Source organism: Protopterus annectens, chromosome 9.part0, assembly GCF_019279795.1.
Source record: "Protopterus annectens isolate FY-2018-M chromosome 9.part0, PAN1.0, whole genome shotgun sequence".
In the NCBI taxonomy this organism is placed as follows: Eukaryota; Metazoa; Chordata; order Ceratodontiformes; family Protopteridae; genus Protopterus; species Protopterus annectens.
Genome location: NC_056743.1, coordinates 963,260,827 through 963,286,864, shown reverse-complemented (window position 1 = coordinate 963,286,864; position 26,038 = coordinate 963,260,827). Strand labels below are relative to the sequence as shown.

Below are 26,038 nucleotides of genomic sequence, written 5' to 3'. Positions count from 1 at the left end.
TGTTGAACAAGCCCAGGGTGCAAGTTTTACTACTAGTTTTATTACACCATTTAGTTTAGATGCAAACAGCATCAGGAGTATAGTAATGAAGAACTGGGACTTACTACTATCCGATAGGGAGTTAGTGAGTAGAATAGGCAAATACCCTATTATAATATTTAGAAGGGGTAGGAACATGAAAGCCCTACTTGAGATGCATAAATCTACAACGAATAGGGTACCAGGAATGTTCAAATGCGAATCATGTAGGTTTTGTAAATACATGTCCGCTGGACACACTTTTATACTTGATGACAAAACATATAAAGTTAAAGGTAGATATAATTCTAAATCAAAATCAGTGATTTATTTAGCTCAATGCGAGTCATGTCCAGCTTTCTATGTTGGTAAAACCGACAGGAAACTGAGAGAAAGAGTGTACGAGCACACTTATAGCATTGGTAAGGGAAAAACTAAGAATGCATTAGCAAGACATTGTGCAAATCACCCAAAACATGTATTTCATTTTAGAGTAATAGATCAAATAGTATCTGATATCAAGGGGGGCCCATTTTCTCTATTATTGGAAAAATAAGAATTATTATGGCAGTTACGGTTAGATTCATGCAGATACCCAGGTTTGAATAAGATAACCTCTATTAGATGTACTTTGAAGCTGAAAAGTCTTTTAAGATAACAGGAGTAATGTTATACATATTTACTATAATTTAAGTTGACATTTCATATCCTTTATGGTTCTTGACAATTCTGTTGGTCAGAGACAATATGACATTGAGAACATATTTTTATAGTAAACATTTTTATTATATTTTATCTTATTTTATTTATTATATTTATTGTGTACTTGTATAGTTAGAATCTCAAGGTTTGTCAGTTTGAATGTTCTAACAGTGCTTTGTTGCACTGTATTGGAATATGGTCACATGGGGGTGTGTGTCAGATATTTTAATGCTGCTAATTACATGAGAATTATCGGAAGAAGTTCAGTCACAAGACTGGATGAAAAGTGCTTCATGGGACTAGTTTATTAAAGTTGGTTTTACTTTACTATGTGGAGTTCTCCATTCCTTCACCAGCGGTTTTATTTAACTCTGATACTTGCCCATCATTTAGCCCCCATCACTAGTAATGTGGTTAGTATCCAGCAGTGCAAAATCATGCAGCAATTTTTAGTTATGCTTTACTGTACCTTTACTATATTTTTTTGGGGTCTTGTGTTCCTGTGAAGTGTCATTTTCCTTAAAGTCCAGTTCACCCAAAAGTTTTTCAAGAAAATTTGAACTGTCCTTGGGGGCTTTATCCAATTGTTTCTCTGTATATAACCCTTGTGCCGTGTAGTCTTGTTGGAAATTCTCCAGTTCAGTATCAGTCCTATGGCTCTCCCAATCCCAGGGTGTTTCATTAACTGCAACACAACCAGTAGTCGTGTCTTTGGAACTGAAATAGTTTGCTGGGGCCTCTAGCTGTTCATAAATAGGTTCTTCCTCTTTTTCCTTTATAATGCATTTCTTCTGCTCACTCTGGCAAACAGTTCTGGTGTTTAAAGCTACATCACTGCTAGAATACCTAGTGCATTTCAGTTGTTCATGATCACCAGCAGGAAGTAATTCAAAGGTATCTTTACTGCCTTGGTCTAGAGTTTTATTTCTGTTTAGATATTCCTTGTAAAAAAGATACTTTTCATACATACTAAGATCAGACTCTGAATCTGATGAGGGATTATTTACATCTCCTGTGTCTTGGAAACACTGATGATAAATGCTTCTGTTTGACATGTCATTGGGTTCTACTTGACCATATTTTGTGTCTTTCAGCAGCTTTTCATTTTTTATTTTGACGTGGTCATTAATAGCTCTCCTGCCATCGCTAAACATTACCTTTGAGTCTCTGTTGCTATTAATCTGCTTGAACTGGGCAGGTATGCCAATCAGGGTACACTCACAATCAGTGCACCAGTTTAGCATACCATTATTGGCACTTCCACAGTCTGGGCAATATTTCAGAAGGCCACTGTCTTGGGATTGTAAAATGAAACTATTTTTAAAATAAACTGGATAACTTTCTTGACATTCTTGCCGCTTCTGCTTCTCATTTAAACTCTTATTTGTAGCAATTATTGTGTTATAGAACATATTGTGTTCTTTAGAGCTTTCTGCATTTCTAACAGTAAAGGTTCTTCCTGTGTGGACATCATTCTGGAATGAGGTATCTTTGAGGCACTTCTCTTCAAAAGCTAACAATTCTAATCCAAGGACTGATGGTCGCACCTCCTGCATTTCAGGATCTGATACTAAAGATAAATAATTGTTGATATATTGTTCTTGGGGATTTTCTTTTTCATACTTTATGTTATTTAAGTTAGACTTAATGGAATTCTCTGCTAAACAGCTACCACCTACTCCACTTCTGTCATTTCTTAATTCATTTATCCATGCATGGTCTCTGCTATTTTGGTTTCTAGGAAACAGCTTCTCAGAAGGAGTGCTATTAAGTGGTATGTCAGAGCTGCTAAAAAATTGTTCCACATTCCGTCTGTTAAACGAAGTACCGACTGGGTGATTATTGTGTGTTATACCTTCTAAGTAGTTAATGTTGTCTGAAACCCGCTTTGTCTTGCCAGCATATTCCTCGTCAGAAGAATCTTCAAGTGGTATCCAAAAGTAAGACCCGTCAGGTGCACTGCTGATAATTTTGTTCTTCAAATCCCGCTTTCTATTTTCTGCTACTGATCTGGGCTGAGCTATATGGAACTCTGAATCTGCTTTATTCTTATTGCTGATTGCTGCAGAAGACTGGTCACAATCTCTGTCTCTGTCTTTCCCATCAACATGAATACCTTGATGAATACCTTGATGGTTCAAGTAAATGTTTTGAATAAGCTGCAGTGTGGAATCTGGAAAACCGATGGCTTGTTTACTAGATGTACTATGCTGTAAGGAGGACAGTGAACTCCCATGGCCTTCTGTTTCACTCTCCTTATTTAACTCTCTGCAGGTGTCCTTGTTACTAAGCACTGTGCTGCAAAAATCGAGTGAATTTGTGATGTCATTATTCTCTAACTGTGGCCTGCTAATGACCTTCTGTGCCCAATTTATGACGTGGCGTAGCTTTTCAGTTTCTGGCACAGAGCTGTCCTCTAGCAAGTTGTAATCTGGATCTATAAATGGAATTTCTTTTCCAGGAATAATATTAGTGACCATATCCTTGCTTGCCATTTTCTCCACATTATTCTGAGGACATGTTTCTGGCACTTCTTGAAGTCTCTCATTTCTGCATCTCAGCTCACAAGGTTGCAGAAAATCACATGCTGTGGATGTCTGTATTTCTGTTTTGCTATTATTTTCGGATTCTAAGCATGCCTCACTAGTAGAATGCAGAGCTGGTTTGGTACTGAGCATGTTAGATCTTTTGCTATCACAGAAATAAGCCAGACGCTTGATTCGCAAATTTTTCAGCTCACAAGTACGAGGAGTATCTGTTTCAAGAACAGTTTCAGCACTAATACGTCTCATGGTCCGTGATGTTAAGGGAGCCACCTAAAAATGAAATATTTGAAATTATTATTGAAATAAATTAAAATCACAGATTTTCTACTGTGTAACATTCAGTGTCCTAGTCTTCTCTATGCACAAATACAATTGAAGTGTTACATCTGGAAAATTAGTTAAAAGTGTTTGACTGCACTTCCTATATGTCCTGTAATAAATACAAATGGTGGATTATGAGCCACAATGAATTTTCCCTGTATCACTCCTTAAATATCTGAGCCATTTTTTTAATATAAAGCCTCAAACGTTTTATTAAGTGATGGTCTAAATAAATTTACTGCATCCTTCTGTGATGTCACCATATGGATAGCATAGAGATGCAATGATAAAGTTTAATGGGCATGTCCCCAGGCATGCGTTGTGATGCATCCGTTAAAATCTATGGGATCATCCCCATGCTGTGCCTACAGTGACATCAAAATGCTAAAGATTAATTGACATCAGCTTAAGAAAAACATGATTTTATGAGAGATGTAATAAAGAACCTGGAAATATATATTTTATGAATGATCGGGAAGAAAATGTTTCTCGGAGCTGTGGGCACTACATGTCACACTGCAAAAGGAAAATCTCTGAACTGCAGACACGCCCGTCAGGAGTGTGCAAAATGATTAAAATATATAAAAGTTTCTAACATTCCAATACCGTAATAAATCACCAGCAAATAAGATGGAATTATATAACTTGAAAAATGATTGAGACCGTGACTGATAAAATGAGAAAAAGTCAATCATCCCAAGTATTTTTCCATAAACATACTCTTTCCATTTAGCTATTTTTTTACTGTACAGTATATTTTATATACTATGATTTCAAACATCTCTTGCAGTACCGTATTATCCCATAGTTTAATAATGACTAACTGGAGCTTTTAAGTTTATTATTTTAAAGGAATTGATGAAAGTTTTGACATAAAAGTGGTTCCCTGACAAGTATTTGTTAACTCAGGATACCACTACAATGTCTTCATATCATACCAGCTCTACAGTGGTCAAATACTTTATGCAGGTGGCTGAATATGTTTTCAGAAAAAAAAATCACTGAATTGATTATATTACTTTTTTTCATCTTTTTTGGTCTGGTCCTCCTGCTATTCTCTTATTAGCATGCTTTGGGGGGGGGGGGGGTTCCGTGATCAGTCTGTCTGGCCTCTACTAAATCTCAACAAAGGATTGCCCCCTCATACTTTCCCCTCCAGGATAGACATGCCCATCATCCCTACCTCACCATCAAGCTTCTGAGCCATTAATCAAATTCAGGCCACCTGGGCAGTAGTTAGAAAAATGGCCATGGCTTTACACAGCTACACCACTAGCGAGGTTAGAACTGAACATATTACATTGAGTATACAGGGGGCTTAGTCATACAGAAAAAAAAGTATACCTTTAAAACTGTATTAATAATTTTCTTTCTAATGGACACATGAGTGTTGATGGTAGAAGTTTAGATGCCATTTCATGAAATAAACAGTTCAAAATAACATTTGCAGAAACCCGTAAGAATCTTACCATTCCCCTGTCCTCATTGACTTAATGGCATCGACTCTGAGGTCATAGCACTTTCAGGAAAAGGTGGCATTTTTTTCACTGCAGCACAACCACATTTTTTTCACAAATGCACATTTCACAGATTTGTCTTTTATATAACTGTCCTTGCACAAACATGGTTACAAGCATGTTGTATTCCCCATGGAAAAATATCTTGTAAACAATGGAACAAAAATTGGCTCAGTTTTCTGTGTGTACCCAGATGAAACAGCTACTATTTCACTGCAACCACATAAAAATGTAGAAGTTTATGTTGCATTTGTGACTTCTGCATCTTTTTATGATGGTCCTATATAATTTTCCTCAGCCAACATTAACATTTGAAATATCCAAACCAGAGTGTGACATGACAGTCACACGGTGAGATTTAAGATCCTAGGGGATATTATTACCCCAATGGAAGAGCTGTTGTTTGATGAAATTAGTCTGTCTACATGTAAACTACAAGAATGTTTTCCTTCTGATGCAGTTTGTTAGGCCCTTGATGATATTTCTAGGAATGTATCTAAGCTTGAATGCAAGCTGCTAATACAGAAAAAGATGAAGCTGAACTGGAATATATCAGATTTCCACTCTGATGATGTATTTTCCTGGCCCAAACCTTCTATGTCTATTAAACCCAGTGATATTGGTGCTTCTGCCATTGAGAAAGTGAACACTGGGACTAAGCATATTGGTTTGGGAAATTTGAGATCTGAGGGTGTGGATACACATTTGCATGCTCCACACTCGAACAAGTCAATTAATGTTGTTGACTTCAAGGTTTCTTTAGGAGCAGATGTTCGTAGGAAGATTCCAGCACCACCAGCTTTGAACACCCAATCGTTTTTCCATTGTTACCCCTACCTATCAGGGACAAATCTGCAACCAGATATTCACAGAGCAAGGGGAAAAAATGTAGCAAACCATCACTGGACCAGCAGACGCACCCCACGATCAAGTGGATATAGGAATCAGTGAAAGCTCCCTAGTGTGGAATATCTCTTCTGTTGTTTTGACTACTCAATAAATATCCCTACTTGATAAGGGATTGTCCTTTATACCTTCCAAGAGGGGTGACTTTTGTGATGTAATATTGGATCTGAAATGTTTTGTGAGGAATATAATGTTAAAAATATTGTTTGGTAATGGTCCATGTACCAGCTCTTAGAGGAAGCCCAGCACTTTTGTACCTCACCTCCATCCTTTATTGGAAGCTTTTCTAATGGTGTGTGAGGCTGACCTTGTATTGATTATGAATGCACCAGGTAATAAGAATAGTAATTTGCTGCTATTAAACAGCTGCAGGAACTGGACTATTTAATCATTAGACCTGCTGATAAAGGAGATGCAATAGTTGTTATGGACTTGATTACTACCTAGAAGCTGTAGTTGTATTGGCCATTTTGGGTCAATTCTAAACTCCTTGATCTCTCTCTCTTAAAACCCTACAACGCTCTTTTTGTGCGGTTTTGCGCACAGAGCAGCATCGGGCAGCACCGCCTAAACAGGTTTAAACTATTCCAGGCTCCACAAAGTCTGCTCTTCACTTTTTCCCTTAGAACTGTTCAAACTCTCAAAGTAATCAATCTATTCTCTTTCTAAAGCCCTGCACTTGCTCAGCTCTTATAAGGAAACACTAACTAACTAAAGCACTACACCCTCCTTGACTTCTCATAAGTATTAGACTCCCGATTGGTCCTTCCTGATCAAGTGAAAAATCAGTTCCCTTCCCTAATCTGATCAGTAAAAAAACAGTTCCCTATACTAATCTGGTATGTCCAAGGGTCAGATTCAAGGTTACTCTCCAGTCCAACTGGTGAATCTGGGAATTTTGAGGCAATGTTACAATTGCCTTATGTACACAGACAACCCTCTCCTCCTTCCAACAAACTCTAATACATGTGAGAGATGCAGTTACACAGCCAAACTGGAGGCAGAGCTCTCTCAACCCAAGACTGGCACAGTCAGTCAGGAGGAAAAGGTAACCACCCACACCACAAATCCAGTCTCACACAGACCTATTGCATCTGCATAACCAACACATAAACACACAAAAACATACTCGGAGGCTCTAAATAAAAATCTGCCTAAACAGCAAAGACCTCCTAAGCAGATATCCAAGCAACAGCCACTCCTCAACAATACCCACAAATCGCATATCTCACAAAATCAGTGTGCCTCACAGTCACAGCCCTTAAGGCCAAACAACACACCAAATACACTTGTTATAGGGGACTCTATTGTCCGGCACACTGACGTCCCGCTCACCAGACTGAACAAGAAGAAGGTCACTGTAAGCTGCCTGTCGGGTGCCAGGATCCGCCACATAATGCAAGCACTCAGGTCACTCCAAAGCAAGTACAAGTATGACTCCGTCATTGTCCATGCTGGTGTGAATGACCTGAGGCGTACCTCCCTGGACTACATGAAAAGAGACATAGAGGAGCTCTCTGACCATGTAGCCCAGGCTGGTATGACCCTAACCTTGAGTAGCATCTTGCCCTCACCAAGAATGATGCCATAACAAAATGATCAGTTTCAATAATTGGCTAAAGTATTGGTGTCATTCAAAGGGGATCCAGTGTCTGTCAGCCTGGGATGACATGCTCGACAAGCCACGTTGCTTCGCTAGGGACGGCTTGCACCTGTCACCCTTAGGCTTTCGTATATTGGCCAAGGCTCTTGCCACCGCCATAGTGCCTTTTTTAGGCAAGGCTCAAAGGACAAACCCACCTCCATAGACAACCCAAAGATAAAAAAACTAAAGGTAATGCTACTCAATGCCAGAAGTCTAAACCTCAAGATGCACGCACTCGAGACTCTCCTCAGTATGGAGAAAATCGATGTCTGTGCAGTAACAGAAACCTGGTTCAAGGCTCCTGAGAGCACCACAGCACTACCAGGTTATAACTCATACCATGCTTTTCAGCCCCAAAACTCAGACTGAAGCACAAAAGGAGGGGGAGTATCTATATTCATCAAAGATACCTATACCTACAGGTTAGTGGCACTGCACGAAGCATCGGAAACCATCCATGTGCAACTAACAGCGGGCAAAACTGCCTTTCAGTTTGTAGCCTGCTACAAAACACCCTCCCTATTACAGGAACCACACTTGGCATTCCTGAGAACACTGCAGAATATGAAGGTCTCTCCAAACACTATGTTATTGGGTGACTTCAACTACCCAAACATTGACTGGGAAAACTACTCAAGCCCAAACACCCTCACCCAATGGTTCCTTGAATTTATAAACTCTAACGCAATGGAACAACTGGTCACCACTCCCACAGGAGAAAACAACATATTGGACCTGGTCATCACCAACATGGGGACTCTATGTTCCACATCAGAGGTAAACCCCTCATTGGTAAGATCAGACCATAAACAAATTTCCCTGGACATCCATATCCCGTCCCCACCCCCAGCCAAGGAAATCACTGTAAAAAAATTCTCAAAAGCCAACTTTGCACTTCTCAAGACTGAGGTGGAATCCTTCAAAGCCCCTGGGCCAGAGGATAATACAGCCCAATCCGTCGAATCCTTTACAAATGCATTCTATGAGCACCTGCAGGAATGCATGGATCGTGCTATCCCAAATAAAACCAAGACTCACTCCTCCAAAAACAGGAGACCGGTCTGGTGGACCCTGGCCATAAATAAGCCATACAACAGAAGGAGGAAGCTACTACATGACAGAGCAAAATCCCAAAAAGGGAAGGCATCTCTGATCAGTATTAGCAAGAAACTTTGATCCCTCATAAAATTATCAAAGGCCAGTTTCGAAAAAAAAATTGCCCTAGACACTAAAGATAATCACAAGGCCTTCTTTAGTTATGTCAGGAACATGGGCGGAAACTCCCAGATATGCTCTGAATTGTTGCATAACGGTACAAAATATAATGAACCTACAGACATAGCCAACATCCTGGCAGACAGATTCAGCGCAAACTTCTCCCCCCCTTTCCCCCCAAAGGAGCAAATGCCTATCCCAACTGAATATAACCTCCCTGACATCACAGATGCACAGGTGAAAGCTGCCCTCTCCAAAGCAAAAAACACAGCATCTATGGGACCGGACGGTGTACCAGGCTGTGTCTTACACGAGCTCCAAGAAGAACTGAACCCTCACATTAAGTCACTGTTCAAACTTAGCCTTACTACAGGATATATACCCAAAGAATGGCGTACAGCTACAGTGGTCCCACTCCACAAAGGTGGTGCCACAACGGACCCCGGAAACTATCGCCCCATAAGCCTGACTAGTCTGGTCTGTAAAGCTATGGAGCGTATTATCATGGAACTCATAAACAAAGACATTGGTATCCTCCAGACACTGGACCCTACCCAATTCAGCTTTGTTAAGGGCAGATCTTGCCTCTTAAACCTAGTTGATTTCTTTGAAACAATTACCAAAGCCATAGATGAGGGCAAGGTAGTCTACACAGCCTACCTGGACCTCGCAAAAGCCTTCGACACAATACCCCACTCGAGCATCATAAATAAGCTTACCAGCTTAAATATTAACCCCTATATCACAAGATGGGTTGCAAACTGGCTCAGAGATAGAACCCACACGGTCAGAATCGCAGGTGCCATGTCCGAATCCAAACCAGTTACAAGTGGCGTCCCACAGGGCTCAGTTCTGGGACCTCTCTTGTTCGGTATATACTTCTCTGAGGTTCAGGCTAACATGGGGGGGATTATGGCTGACAACGTTCGCAGATGACTGCAAACTGGGGGCCATAATCAAATCTCCATCTGACACAAGCATCCTCCAAAAGGGTCTCACAGAGATGGATGCTTGGTGCCAGAGCCACGGCCTCAAGCTAAATGCTAAAAAGTGCATAGTCATCCCCTTTGGGAAAAACAAGGTGCCCACAAATTACCACATAGGTGATAATCCATTAAGTACGGAAGAAGTAATTAGAGATTTGGGGACCAACGTAGATAGTAATCTCTCCTTTGATAATCACGTTGCCAAAGTGGTTAGAAAGACCTTCTATATAGCCCACCTTATCATGAAAGGGTTCACATCTAGATCAAGAGAGGTCATTGTGCCCCTCTACTTGTCACTCATCAGGCCCATAATTCACTACAATACCCCTTTTGGGATGTACCTTACCCGACACCTGCAGCAACTGGAGAGACCCCAAAAGTACCTCACCAAGAGGATCATGGTCTACAAACAGATGTCCTTTGCAGCTCGACTAAAGAAACTCAAGTTCTACTCAGTTGCTTACCACCTACTCAGAGGCGATCTATGCCCGACGTACAAAGCCATGTCAAACCCAGAATTAATGGACATGCTCCACCTCAAAAAATCCAAGTCCCTTAGAGCTACATGCTCCAGGGACCTAAACCTCAGCACAAAAATAAATAGGACATGCTGGAGGGACAGATTCATTTCCCAGAGGCTCCCCTCACTCTGGAATAGAATCCCAATTCATGTTAGACATAGCCCCTCGCTGACCCTCTTCAAGCGAAATTTGGACACGTGGATGGGAAATCGTAAATTCACCTCTGGGATCTCTCCTGTGTCCCTGCTAGACAGAGGCACAGTAAACTAATCTTAAAAGGGTACCTTCTGTGACCTACTTTACAGAGGCACAGTAGGCTAATCTAATAGGGAGGCGGACACCAAATACACTCTGGCTAGGCTTATAAATGCCCTAGGGCAGATAGCCTAGTATCTACCTATGAACCTATGAACCTATGAACTTAGTTCTTCCATACTGTTCACATAAAAATCTATTATCGGATAGATCTACTTATGCAATAATTATACTGCGATGGTGGTGCTGCAGTAGCGTTGTCGCCTCACAGTAAGACGTTGTCCTGTTCGATTCTCAGCTAAAGCGTCTTCTATGTGGAGACGTGCATGAATGGGCGTACCTTTGTTGAAGGTTGTGCATAAGAGCTGGCAACTCAGCACATAAAAATCTACTGCCAATCATTAGCAGACCGGAGTTCCGCTGTGGCGACCCCTAACCGGGAAAAGCCGAAAAACACAACAACAACAACTTCTTCTTCTTTCATCTTTTTCTGGTTAGGAGTCGCCACAGCAGATCACCTGTCCACTCATTATTGGCAGTGGAGTTTTACAGTGTCGAGTTGCCAGCCCGGTGCCCAACTTTCCACAGAAGACACACACACACACACACACACACACACACACACACACACACACACACACACACACACACACACACAAACACACACACACACTCACACCTAGGGCCAATTTAGAGTGTCCAGTCCACCTACAACATGTCTTTGAGATGTGGGAGGAAACTGGAGCACCCGGAGGAAACTCACATGACCACAGGGAGGACATGCAGACTCTGCACAGAAGGCACCCCAGCCAAGGATCGAACCAGGGAACCTCTTGCTGTGAGGTGACAACGCTAACCCCTGCACCACCATGGCCGCCCTCAATAATTAAACATACTGATATTGATAATATTATTCAGAAACTCCACTGTGATCTATTAGATTGTTTTATGAGTAGACGCATTAGGGAAGAATTGTTTAATTATTTGCTGATTGAGAAACCTCTGATGTTTGGGCTTCTGAAAGTTCATAAGGAACCCATCCATTCCCTATGAAACCAACTGTCTCAGGGAAGGAGTGGTTGATGGAATACACTTCCATTTATGCTGAGAGGATGTTAAAACCTGTTTTGAATAATACTCATACAGTTCTTAGAGATACTAAGCAATTCTTGCAGACATTTTCAGATACTTTTCGACCTATGTCATTGACTCAAAAACTGATTATGGTCACTTTAGATGTTACCTCTTTGTTCACTGTAATCCCTAATGACACAGGGTTGGATTATGTAAGAGAATATCTTGTTGCCAATAGTGAATACTCTATTGGTCAAGTGAATCTTCTTTGTATGCTTATAGAACTTGTTCTTCATAATAATGTGTTTATTTTTGGGAGCAGTACTATTGGCAAAGGTCAATCGTAGCCATGAGCACATTGTGTACACATAGCTACGCCAATATGGTCTTGGCACACTAGGAGACTACAAAGGTGTTGAGGGATAATCCCTTCTCTAAGCTTATTGTTTATTATAAATGATTTGCTGATGATGTGTTTCTTCTATGGTTAGGTTCAAGTCAAAAACATGAATTGTTCTTTAACTTCATAAACTCCTCTACTTCTTTCCTGCATTTCACTATGAGATTGTCAGATTGCACAATAGATCTCTGAGATGTTAGTATTAGTACAGATAGAGATGGGAAGTTCTCTTCTGGTATTTTTCATAAAGCTTGTAGGAAGAATCACATTCTTCATAGGAAGAGTATGTACCCTAGTTATGTAACATAATGAAGGGACAGGGTATGAGAATGTCAAGACTGAATTTTAAAGATGTAGATTTTCAGAAAGCAATATGTGATTTTAAGAGTGAGTTAGGGTGTAGGGGTTATTCGAATTGTGAGGTGGAGCAGAATCTGAATCTTAGAAATGTTGTTAAGAAAGGTAGAATAAAACCTTACCTTTCCATTGGATCTGTGGAATCTAGTGATTCTAATAGATGGCTTGAGCCACAGTATTTGGGGGTCCCCCTCTACCTTTTATCAGATGTTAATATGGTTTGCAATGTATTTAGGAAACATTGGCCATTAGTGATGGCAGATGATAAGATAAAAGAAGTAGTAGGGCTGTAGCCTAGGTTTTGTTTTAGGAACAAGAAGTCCTTGAAGAGGATGCTATGCTACAAGAATCATAGATGCGACCTAGGAAAAATCAGGCCAGCCAGCGTGTAGGCACCTTTCCATGCTGTACATATATTAGTAGTAGTAGCTCATTTAAACATCCTAATACAGGGAAAGAATATAATTTTGATTTTTATGTGGACTGTTCTGCATGAGATCTAGTGCATTTGGCTAGATATTAGGTTTGTCCCTTATTTTATCTAGGGAAAACAAATCGCTCTCTCAGAGACCGTACATATTGGTGAGGAAATCGGATGATAGAAATGCACTTGCTAAACATGTAAAACATATGGTTCTGAGCATTCCTTTGTTTTTTCAGTAGTACAAGTGCTAAATCATGGTGCTCAATTAAGAGATTTAAGGAATCAAGTGGACAGGTGTGAGCTGTAGTGGATAATACTGCTACAAGCAGATAAAAAGGTTTGGGTTAAATGAAACAGTATCCCTTAAATACCACCCTAAAGCATGTACCTTATATAGATGAATATATTTATTTTTCTTTAAATAAAATATTTACGTTTTAGCTGTTTGTGGTTTTTTGATATAGGTCATGTGATGAAATGCTTTGAAATAATTGGATACTTTGCATTCAAGTTACTGTATTTAAACATTCTAATGGAAGTGTGCTTTAAATGATCTGAATAAGCACTTATTTATGGAGTGAAAGCCCTCATCATATTTATTAAATGTTTTACTGCCTAGCCTTGCTGTGTATCCTCATTTTCTTTGCTGGATCCATTTGTTGTTTATTTGAGGACACTTTATCTGATCTCCAGTTTCTGTGCTGCTCTGCTGCTGTTGATTATATTATTTCATAATATCATGCTCATTTCATACTGCTGTTTAAAATAATGCTAATATCTAAGGGTTAATTAAATTTGCAGAGAATGAGCTATTTATGAGCCTTGGCAAAAGAAAAAACACTTTATACTACATGACAGTCAAAATGTTATTGTCTACTACCTGAAATTAATCGTAGTGTGTAAGCCCTGAAATGTGTAGTTCTGCTGCATTAAGAATGTTTAATAGTACTCTTTTATTGAGCATTATACAAAAGGAATAATATTAGGCATGTAGAAAATGCCTAGGTGTGCAGCAATACACAGTCTCTTAAAGATGTCACTAAACCTCCTCTATTAATGCTCTGAATTTAATGGTGGTACCTGCATGGCCCTTATTTACCAACCTGTAACTTTTTTAACTAGGTACAAGCTCAGACATATAGAATGTGAGGAAAAAGCATCTATGCTTTGACAAACTGGTCTGATATACAGTATCCCTGGCAAAATACATCCCATTTGTTAGCATTACTGCAACAGTGATCCAACGATGAACATCTGGTAGGTTTCTAGGTGCAGAAGTCTGTATACAAGGAAAAACCAGTAACAAGGCATATGTTTGCTTTGTTGGAATACATTTAACTTTATTCAGAACTAAGCCATAATGCTGTCTTGGAGAGGCCAGGGTAATGAATCTGCATATATGTTTGGATGTGGTTTGATGTGCAATCACATTTTTCTTTGGTGCATTAGCTATGGTTGAAAACGTATACTCAAGTTGAACAAGTAAAACTCCTTAATCTATGGCATTTTTTTCTTCCGGATAACTTTTTTGCTCAGAGCAGGAGAGAGTTAATTTTGGACTTTGTTCTTTTGATTTTTTTATTTTATTTTACATTTGCTGCTCGGGATCCAACTGGATTCATGTCCACGTTCAGCGGAGGACTAGGGAGAAAAGCACCAAGGTAAACAGATACAATAAAAACAATGAAAACATATTACAAATATGGTATAGACAAAGAATACTTAAGCAAATATGAAGTGAAGAAACTAGCTACATGCTGAGGTATTTAAAGTGTGGTTTTGTTATCTGTGGGTTATCTAGGTGTTGTAATCATGGCCGAGTGGTTAAGGCAATGGGCTTAAAATCCACTGGGGTTTCCCCGCACAAGTTCAATGGGGTTGGGAGCATGGCCTAATGGTTAAGATGCTTGTCTTACAAACACAAGGTGCAGAGTTTGAGTCTCACAAGGGATAATTGGCTAGGCTTAAAATGGATTGCAAGGGCAGTTAGCTTAGTACTAATCTATGAACCTATGAACCTATATTATTGTAGAATATGCCCAGTTTGAGGGATACTTTAGTGAGTGGGGAGAAGGATGAAATGGTTTCCCTGTTTTGACTATAACTTGTCTGTTGGTGAGAAAACTTTTGAACAATGGGAAGGCATCTGAGCTAATCTATGCTTTAATTACAGAGTTTGTTAGCAGTCCACGATCCACTAAGTCAAATGCCTTAGTAAGTCCAATAAATAATGCATCAGTGAGAAAGCCTTATTGTCTGTTAGAGTGTAGATGGTAATCATGGTGCTGCATTGTTATCAAAAGTTATGCTGCTAAGGGGAAAGTATTCATATCAGCTTTCCATAACTTTCCCCTAGAGTTAGGAGCACTGCTGTCAATCAGACATCCTTGCCATCTTTTGGTTTTGGTAGCTTAGGCATGGGCTTGGCTACTGCTGGTTTCTATTCAGCTGACATTATAATTTTTCACAGACAGAGGTTATATAAATTTTGAGAGGGGATTATAATCTGGCTTTATAGAGATTAAAAATCAAAATTATAGGTTATCTGTTTCTGGGGAATGTGTATATATGGAACTGCAGTTTATACTAGCCAGAAGAAAAGTAAATTGTGGGTTAGTACTTAATGAGACAATAAATCTTTGAGGTAAGTCACCAGTTGAAAGGAACATTTGCTACTAAATGGCACCACTTCACAACACTTTTTTAGTAGATGCCTCCTGACACCACATATACTGAGGACATCAATAATAATGTAGTGCATGGAACATTTGATTACACTCAGATATCAGGAAAAAAGACAATCAGCTAAACATTTCAATAGTGTGAGATCTGAGCTTAACAAATGTAAAGCAGTCCCTACTTTACTTCTTAAGGTTGGGTCTCATGCTAGACAGTCAAATCTAACAGTACTGACCAGCAAAGCCACTGGCAGAATAAAAAAAAAACAGACTTGTTTCTGCCTGCTGTCCATACCAGTAACATATCCTTAGTTATTCTTATAAAATCAAGGTCCCATCCATGAATCTGTGGACATAAAAGCACAATGCACCATATTGTGTTCACTGTCACTTGCAACAGTTCAGAGTTTATAGATGAGTGAAGAATGACTGATTTGATTTTAATGATCAGCTATAACTTGAATATAAGTAATGTTTTGGCTAATGCCACTGGAAATATAGGTGAAACAAGCAGATAGAATAACAGGATGTGTGCTCACCTGCATTTTCTGAAGGATACTAATTCTGAAACTCAAATGTATGTTATTATTTAGTGGCTTCAATTTATTAGAAAATTACAGAATTTATGAGGAATACACAAAACATATGAGACAAAAATCTGGACATTCTGTGAAAATCTGGACAGTAGAGAGGCACGTTGGTGAGTGTACACATAAGAAACTGTGTTATACTGAGTTTCTGACAACGTCCATCAAGCACTTTATGGCTTTGAAAGCCACGAAAACACTTTTTTATGTGACTAGTACTACATGGAGCTTCATGTAGTGCAAAGAATTATGATAGGGTTCACAATCAAAACTTTTAATTATGTGTTCTCAACATGGATGCCAAGATTCACCTCTCGAGATTTGTTGTCGAGAAGAATTTCTTGGCATCCATGTCTCAAACACACATTATGACTGGCGACTCAGTCATAGTCCTCTATATTATCCTTAGTATACATCACAACAGTGATGGTGCATACCAGCAGCTTCACATCAACACAGCTCCTAGAGTGTAAAAACTGAGCACAGGTAGTCTTAATGTAAGTGTCAGCAACTGTCTGGTTAACACAGGTCCACTGTCAGATTTTTAAGGGGAATGGCAGGAGTTAAAGTTAGTCCATCTAAGACTCCCACAACAGAGTGCTGTAGCAAGCTTTCACTGCTGTCAGCTATAGAAGGAGAACATAAAGGCTCAAGGGATGTCTGCTAATGTATGTTATTCCAATTCTACCGAGCAGTAAACAGCACTTTAGCTGGGTCAAGTCAGCAAAAGCATGAATCCAGTGTCAGTATAGTAGGCCTTCCTCAGCAATTTGTGTGTGTGTGTGTGTGTGTGTGTGTGTGTGTGTGTGTGTGTGTGTGTGTGTGTGTGTGTGTGTATGTGTGTGTGTGTGCTGCACACATGTGCATGTGCTTGCACTACCTGGCTGCAATCAGGTAGAGAAACAAAGGAATAAAATCCCTCCAATTCAACAAATGACAGGTCTTGGTTGCACAGTTTTGCACCAGCTAAAGCTGAATGGATGATAAGGCAATGGAACAAAACAGCCAGCTGTTGGAGGCACAGAAAAAAGTGCATCAACATGACAAGGAATTCTAATAGAAGTTCATCACACCTAACCAAGGAATTGTAGTGCAGCATCATGACACAGGTAAAACAAAAGACTGAATACCAAAGTAAAGATTAGTATGGGTCATCCTAACAAGATCAAGGAATTCTCAAAGCAAATTGGAAACCCAGTTCTGGGCAAAGTACAGAAAACTCATATATGCTATGGATTGACAGTCACCTAGAAAGAGTCTGTCACAGCTGCATTGTGCAGTAAACATGTACATGAGATAAGCAGGAGATCAACCTGCAGATATTCTACTTCCAGAGATATGAGTATCTGTGCCTTACTGGACAGCATGTACACCCAGGAAGGGATCCTTTTGAATATCTGTTAGTTGCAGAGATATGTGGACTGCCTATTCAGCAGCTTGCATGCACTTTTATGAAAAACAGATGCATGGGAATATCAGTCCAAAGACTTGCAACGAAGAACAAGCACATATGTGAAAAGTGAACTATTGCAAGTGACAGTGAACACAATATGGTGCATTGTGCTTTTATGTCCACAGATTCATGGATGGGACCTTGATTTTATAAGAGGAACTAAGGATATGTTACTGGTATGGACAGCAGGCAGAAACAAGTCTGTTTTTTTTTTTATTCTGCCAGTGGTCTAATACTAAGGTGGATGGATAACCTCTCTTAACAAACATATCTTCCAACCTACTACACTCCATGTTGAAATCCATGTCAGTGGTCACCATACGGGCTGCCCTGACCAGTTGACCCTTAACCACTGATCGTTTCTGGAAGAGTGGATGGTTGCTAGTAAAGTGAAGTAAGACATTGGAGTAAGTCTCTTTTCTATAGATCTTTGCAATATAACATTTGTTTATGTGGTCTTTACTAAGGTCTACATCTAGGTATGCTATTCTTTCCTTTTCAAACACGTGTAAATTTTAAGAAATTAGTAGTGTTATTCAAGTAAGTTACTAACTTGGATGCCTCCTGTTCTTCACCATCCACTAACATAAATATGTCATCCAAGAAGCGTGTGTAAAAGGATATTTTCCCTTGGATGTCAGGTTTCCTTAAAAAATACTCCCTCTCCCAATATGCCATCACTAAGTTAGCAACACTGGCTCCACAGGGGGACCCCATCGCCACCTCTGTTTTCTGTATATACAACTTGTTGTTCAGTGTAAGATAGTTGTTACACTATGTCCAAAAGTTCACATAGTAAAGTGATTTGGGGGGGTGGGGCCCCCAATTCACCCAACAGTAACCTAATCCATTCTATTCCTTCATCCTGTGGAATGGAAGTATATAAATCCTTGACATCGATTGTAAGGAAGTTAAGGTCATTTCTAAAGCCTATTTTGTGCATGTTTGCTAGAAATGACCAAGAATCCTTACATATTTGGGTCTGCTGTTGTACATATTTTTTAAGGTAAAAATCTATGAATTTCCCTAGGGGGTATGTTATACTATTCCTAGCATCTACCAATGGTCTCATGGGGGAGTCTTCAATAAATTTATGTATCTTAGGTATCCCAAATAATATTGGGAGCCTAGGTGAAAGCATATTAAAAAAATTATATGTATTCACGTCTATTCTGGCTTCAATAAACAGTTCTTCAAGGTGGGAACGGATTCTACTATATGCTATATTTAATTGATTTCTTGATACTTCCTCATAAGTTACGGACGTGACTATTTTTTCCATTCTTTCCATATAGTCATCAGCGTCCATGATGACTAATCCACCCCCCTTGTCCGGTTGCATAACTCTAACATGTGCCTCCCTGACAAGGAGTAGGGCCTGTTTTTCTTCACTAGTGATATTATATATATTATTCCTAGTTTGTCTTTGTGACAGAAGTTGAAACAAATCTAGCTCACAAACACGTTCGAACAAACCCAAAGTATGGTGCATTGGTGGACAATATGTACTGGAAACATGAAATGGATCATTTGTTGGATTATTTGAGCCAAAAATATAGCCAAGATTAAGTTTTCTAGTAAACAACTTCAGGTCTAGAATTGTTTCAGCAAAAGACGCCCTTCTCGAAGGTACAATTGGGGGGTTGGCCTTTTTAAATCCCGTTACAGGGAATTAAGCATTTTAATTGAAATGTGATTTCAACTGTAATTGAAATGTGATTTTATTTTAAAAAGTGGAAATTTGTTGATTCTTGTTGTTGTTTGTCTGAAGAAGTCCTGCTAGGAGCAGGACGAAAAGCGGAAATTAAAACTGAAGGCTTTACCTTTAAAACTTTTATGTTTTGCTTGGTTTCGCTTGGTTCATTGAAGGTGGATATCGATACCATTTGGATTGTTTTAATAGAAGTGGTGCAGTGAGGGCGTGTTCATTTGTCTCAGTTCTTTTTCTAGTTTGTTTTTTGTGTTTGGATCCTTTACCAGGATGTGGTCTAGTAGCATAAGACATAAATATGGGGATCTCAGCAACATACAGCAATTGTCCATACAACAACTTATGGTATAGCACAAGTGCTTCCTACAGAATACAGTATCCCAGAAACATAACATAACAGGTCATACGGACTCACAGTCCACCATATAGTAATCCACATGGAAAACTCCAGACTTCAAGTGCATATATATGTGTATAAAACAAAGCTCAGAAATAGTGAGAGGAGTTGCCAGAACTCAGGACTGGATGAACTGCATATCTATAGTTAGCCTGTCTCCAAAGAACTAACATCACAGTTGTCATCGTGACACAATGGGCACCAAACATGGAGTTAGTGTTGATGTGTACCATCATGCCTGCTAAGAATAGAAAAACAATCCAAAGTACAGAAAATGTACTGTTCCTATTCAACAGGATTGCACAGTCCAGACTGCAAATCTATGGTGACAATGAACAAGTAAGAGAAGCTGAAGCCTAGGACCAGTTGTATGAGCCGTTACCAGAACAGATGCCTAACAGCTCACTACCCAAGAAATAAAATCCTAAACCCATAAAAGTGAACACGTCCATATGCATGTTATGCACTAGTTAATAACTCCACTTTGTGTAATTAAACTCACAGTTATTGACTTCCTGCATATGTTTCTAACAACATACTACATAGCGTCTATATCACGTTATTGAAATCTTACTACATCGAATCACTAAAGGTTGACCTCTAGTGATCGATGTAGTAAAACATTGAATAACATTTAAAAAATAAATAAATAAATAAAAACTAACTAGCGTAGGCAGGGGGCCCACACACACCCCTACTTAAACATTCCAACTCTGAGACCGCACTACATTGAGGTAAATGGAAATCTCTCCCTACGGAGATTTCTGTTTACCTGCACAATGTTCTGCGCTTTCGATGTTATGGTGCCGACAATATCAGCTTTGATATTGTCGACTTTCGACATCGTGAAGTAGACTCTACAAATGTCAAACTATGGCTGTTATCTAAAGTTGTCCCATCTTAGATGGGAATGAAGTTCACATATTGGTGACATGGAAGCAACCCACTAAGAATGTTATTTAATATACAATGATGTTATTACTAACAGCATGTATTGTCTGAGATGTTAAGCAGTGTCTCGTATAATGTGGTACGAAAAGATAAGGTGAAAAATTTAACAGAACTCATGTTGCCCACTTTGTTCATCTTGACTGGTTGGTGTATCCACCCTCACATTGGATCTGAGCCTGCAAACTTTCTCACAGATACTTCTCCGGTGTTTAAGTTCTCACATCTCTCATGAAGCTGTTTGGTTCCTGACTTGCCTCAGATCTCATTTGCCACTTCTTCACAATGGATGTTATTCTCTAGAGCTCTGTCTTCTTTTGTCGATAAGTAGCCTTTTTTTACTGCTTAGCCTTATCCACCTTACATATCACTCAGTACTCATCCCGATTCACTAGTATTGTATAATCTCTATTTTTTTATATTAAATTTCTTGTCTTCTCCTATCTCCCATTCTGAGAGCTACTTATGCCTGTTAGCTGACATTCATTTGTTTGGACTACAGTCCATAGTTTCCCTTCTCCTCTTCTTGGCTTATACTTTTTTCCTTATAGAAGCCTCCTTAAACCTTAAAAAAAATCTTATTCTTTCTTACTTCATCATTTATTTGTTTCTTGATTGACCATTGTGGTTTATCTATATTTCAATATAGAAAAAGCTTTAAGTTTTAAGAAATGCCAGAAGTGCGGGCATAAGATCCAGCTAAGGGACTCAAACTAACAGTGTGTTGTCTGCCTAGAATCTAAGCATTTAGATGCTGATTGTGCTATTTGTTCTTTGTTTGGTCCATGTTCTTTAACAGACTGAAGGAAGAAATTGATACTAAAAAGGCTTTTTCCCTGCTATGGCAGGAAATTTGGCCAGTGCATCTTTGCCTCGGCCACCCAAAGGATCTGAGAAGCAGTCTTCTAAACTACCAGAAAATGAAAACTTTAAAGAGAAAGAGAGAGAGAAAAAACAGAGATAAGAGAAAGGTTGAAGAGAAAAGAAAGATATTCAGACTTTCTTCCATCATCTTCTCCTGCACCATAATCTTCCATCATCTTCTCCTGCACCATAAATAACTAAGCCTTCCACCTTGGCAATTTCCCAGTTCCTACTCCTTCAGATCTGGCCCTTTCTTGTCCCTCAGTGTTCACTATTCCCAACACCAAAATGATCATAATTCATGATAAATCTGCAAAGAAAATGTCTACACCAGGCTCTCAATCTCCTGAAAGGGAGGTCTCAAGATTTGTGACATCGCAACCTCATTCTGCTGCCTCAGTTAGGTCTACTAGGACCTCCAGAAGCATAGTAGAATTTGATTGGGAATGGGTGATTAGAGTCTTTCTGAAAGTGCAAATAGATATGGGAGTCATACTGTCCCCCTCCACTCACAGAGTGGACAGAGCTGGCCCTCCCAACTCAGCCCCCTTAACTTTGCTCCATCCTCCACTCCCATCTCAGAGCAGCTGATACTGAAGCCAAGATTTACACTTGTAATCCTCCTGTCAATTCTAACTGTACCAATTGTATTGACTCTGACATTTTGTGTAACACAACTGACTCCTGAAATCCTTGGAGAAAAGTGTGTCTCTGAGCCAAGAATTACATGCCAAGACCTTGGTACCCCATTTGGCAGTGGCTTGCTCAGGTCTGTCTGTGACATCAAGCTCCTTGGTCCTCAACATCTCGGCACTGATCTCCACTTCAAATGTAACAAGTCCTTCTGCACTGCTGGGCACTGCCATCAATGTTGCTGCCAAAGCTGATCTCAGTGTATGAGACATTTGAAAGGATTTTAGCCTGCCAGTTGACTCTGCAAGGGGATGCTCCCTGTGTTTTGGCTCCACTCGGCTTTCCAAATTATCTGCTTCCTTTAACCATCACCATCTCTTCCCAAGGACAGCCTGGCACTGAAGAGCTTGATTCACATCTTTAACAAGGGTATGAAGACACTTGCGGCTCTTCAGAGCATTCTTCCCTTGAAGTGCATCAGAAGTCTAACTGTAAAAAGCAGACACTGATATTGTTCAAGGGCTTTGCATTAGTGAAGTTCACACTGAGGGAAAGTGCCATATTGTTCTTTCGCATTTTTGAAAGAGATGTGGTAAAAACATGGCTGGTAGACAAATTGCGCAGCCCAGCAAGGCAGTTGGATACTAGAACCTGCCTGGTAGGAGCAGAAGTCTCTTTTGATAATTAGTTCTTTTGAAGATACAAGGATCATATACTCCATGAGCAGGATCCATTGCTTTGCAAAACTGATGCATAAGGAAATCTGTCTGTAGATAGTAGAAGAGAACATCTATCTGCTGCACCATAGAAGTTGTTAGGCATTAATATGATAATCTGCATAGGTGCCATTTGGAGCAGCAGTGGTAAGCCAAGGTATGACACCAACATTCATTAGCAAGCCAGTATTTATATATTTTCTCTGTTTAGTGTAGCAAGTGAGATGTTTTGCACTGGCATTAATGTGTCACACACACTGACACATTTTGGGAAGAGGTTTTTATACTGCTTTAGTTTACATACAAGAGATCTAGGCAGGAATGCAACATGCTTGTAAAATTGCAAATATGCAACAAGTAAATGTAGGGGGAATACTGCACATCTTGCACTGGCTGCTTACTGTACAAATATGTACATGCAAATGTGGCTGTATCCCTGTCTTTATGGTGTTGATGATTGGGTATACACTTGCTGTTACTATGAGATCACAGTACTCTGAAACATAGCTGTATAATCTTGGCTAGTATTCTGTTACAGCAGCTAAGCAGTATGAGTCAAATACATAGACACAAAGGGGCAAAGGGAAAAGCTAGCACTGGAGTATGGTAAGGTGATCGAGCATCATCACTATGTGTAGGTTGCACTTTCTGTCATTATCACAATGGGTGATGACATACAAAATACAGTGCTCACCCTAGTCACACTGTGTTTCCCTGCTGCAAATGAACCTCCAACAAGATCACTGCTTAGTTACCGCAGTCTTGTGATGAGGAGGCAACCTATTCTAATGGATCATAAGCTGAAACTCTTGCTTGCCAGTCCAGTCCAGTGACAGAGTGGAAATCCAACTCCTACATCTTGACCCCCATGAAGATGTAGTAGAGGTCGCTGTGGCCCATACACTGCTGCTCAAGCTACTATATCTTCTAGAACTTCTGGAAAAGCCACTTAATCCTCACCTGACCAAAATCTGGCATTCTATCTCCCAAGCACTACTTGTCCATCCTCTGTCCATGTGCATCCCTGCAGTGTGTTGTCCCTCCTCCACTCCAGTCAGTATTATACTGTATGTATGCATATGTCTTAATTTGACATCCTGTTCTGAAACTCAACACTACCACACATTTCCTTTATGTCTGTCTCCAACTCCTCCTCTGCATATGTATTTGTGTTGAAAATGGGTTTGTCACAAAATAAAAGATTTCTTGCCTTCACCTTTTCATCCTGTTTCCCATTGTTGTACTGTGTGTATTCCCCTGACTGTTTCATGTAATCCTTTTTCTGTCAGATTTTCATCTTTCTCCCAGTGGTATTGGCATTGTTGAGTACCACATCACTGTACATAATTCTCAGCTGTACCTTAACTTAAGGAACACTTCTCAAGTTTACTGTGGATAACATTCCTGTTCAATGTTTTGTTTGGAAGACATTCACTGTGTAGATATCTACACTGAATTTGATGACAACTTGTACTGAATCATAATGTGTGAGCCACAAATGCTGTGAAAACAAACCAAAACTCTTATGTCATATTTTATTTCCATGGGTTAAAATTGAAAGTTACATACTTAATATAATGATAAGATCCATCCTTGTTGTCCCTCTCCATCCATCTTGACTGGCTGAGTAGATCTGAGCTGGCAAGCTTTCTCACAGATGCTTCTTCAGTGCTTGACCTCTCCATCTCCCATGATGCTACAGGTTCTTTACTTGCATCGGATAAAGTTTGACCAGAATTGTATGACAGGTTGCCTGATAGGAAAAAAGGCTTCAGATAAGGCTTCTGGCTTAGGTTTAGTAGGTGCCTCCAGAAAGAAAGGTGACACTCTGGAAGGGTGGCTGGGACATTGAGGCAGACAGAGACAACAAGAATCTATCACTATGGTAACTTTCATATCCTACATTGTCCCCTCCATCTGTCTCGATTAGTTGAGACACATTCCCCAACTACTTTTCTTCCTAGGTAGCATCATAACAAAATACGTTTGAGGATGGCGGAACCAAAATCAGCTCTGGACCTTAATATGTAGCACTTGACAAAGGTATGCATTGTAAAACATGTTGCTGCAGCACAGATATAATCCACAGTAGAGTGCCTGAAAAAGGCAGTAGAAGTTGAAACAGATTATGGTAGAATGAGCTTTTGGCTTAGATGATAAAGTAAAACCTTTAGAAGAATAAATAAAGGCTATAGAAATGGACAATAAACAGTGTAACTTTGGTCACTATGGATTTGTGTTTGCTCTTTGAAAATATATACAAACAACTGGTTATCCTTATATATAAAGGTTGAGCTTTTGGCTTAGAAGATAAAGTAAAACCTTTAGAAGAATAAATAAAGGCTATAGAAATGGACACTAAACAGTGTAACTTTGGTCACTATGGATTTGTGTTTGCTCTTTGAAAATATATACAAACAACTGGTTATCCTTATACATAAAGGTTTAGCACAGTGGAGGCAGAATCTCAACTGTCAGTGGACATCCAAGATATAGAGAATGCATTATCCATTATTAGAATTGTTGGGGAAAAAAACAAGCAAGTGAATGGACTTGTTCAAGGCTGAATCCAAGGTTACTTTTGGCAGAAAGAATTTGGTCTGAGAGAAACACAAACTTGATGGAACATCAGGTTGGGTTGTTTGTAATACAAAGCCTGCAATTTAGAAATTCTCTCTGCATTAGCAATTGCCACTAAGAATAAGGTCTTCCTTGACAGAAAGAAGAAGAAGGCTTGAAGTGAGGCTAAATCAGGGTTTAAAGAGTCAAAGTAAGGCCCCACGAGGGACAAGCTCCTCAATAGGGGGTCTCAGTAAAAAGTACCATTGAAAAAAGTTTTGCAAATCTTGAGAGAAGCTATGCGATTAGAATGTAGTACAGAACGATAGTCTGAAATTGCTGCTAGCTAGATTTTTAATGGTAGAGTAGCTGGCTCCAGAGTCTAAAATACACACTAAACATTGTAGGATAGAAGGCCACACGCTTTTATACACTTTTTAGTAGACTGTTTCTAAGAGGCAATTAGGATCTACACAACTCTGGTAGGCCATGTAGAATCATTGGCCATCACTGAAATTGGAAAATAAAACATGAGCTCATTCTGAGGGACTTGATGTCCAGATAAAGCTTACCAGATGGTTGAGAGCAAAAATCTAGCTTTGGAC

At 39.6% G+C, this 26,038-nt stretch overlaps 1 protein-coding gene across 1 annotated transcript in view; it reads right to left on the bottom strand.

The window, feature by feature from the left end:
- The window catches only part of LOC122810613, a 349,637-nt gene that overhangs the window by 281,324 nt on the left and 42,275 nt on the right, over positions 1-26,038 (bottom strand). The window contains exon 3 of the mRNA XM_044082189.1: positions 1,190-3,536. Coding sequence (XP_043938124.1) covers positions 1,190-3,536 — 2,347 coding nt within the window. The remainder of the gene's footprint in view (positions 1-1,189; positions 3,537-26,038) is intronic.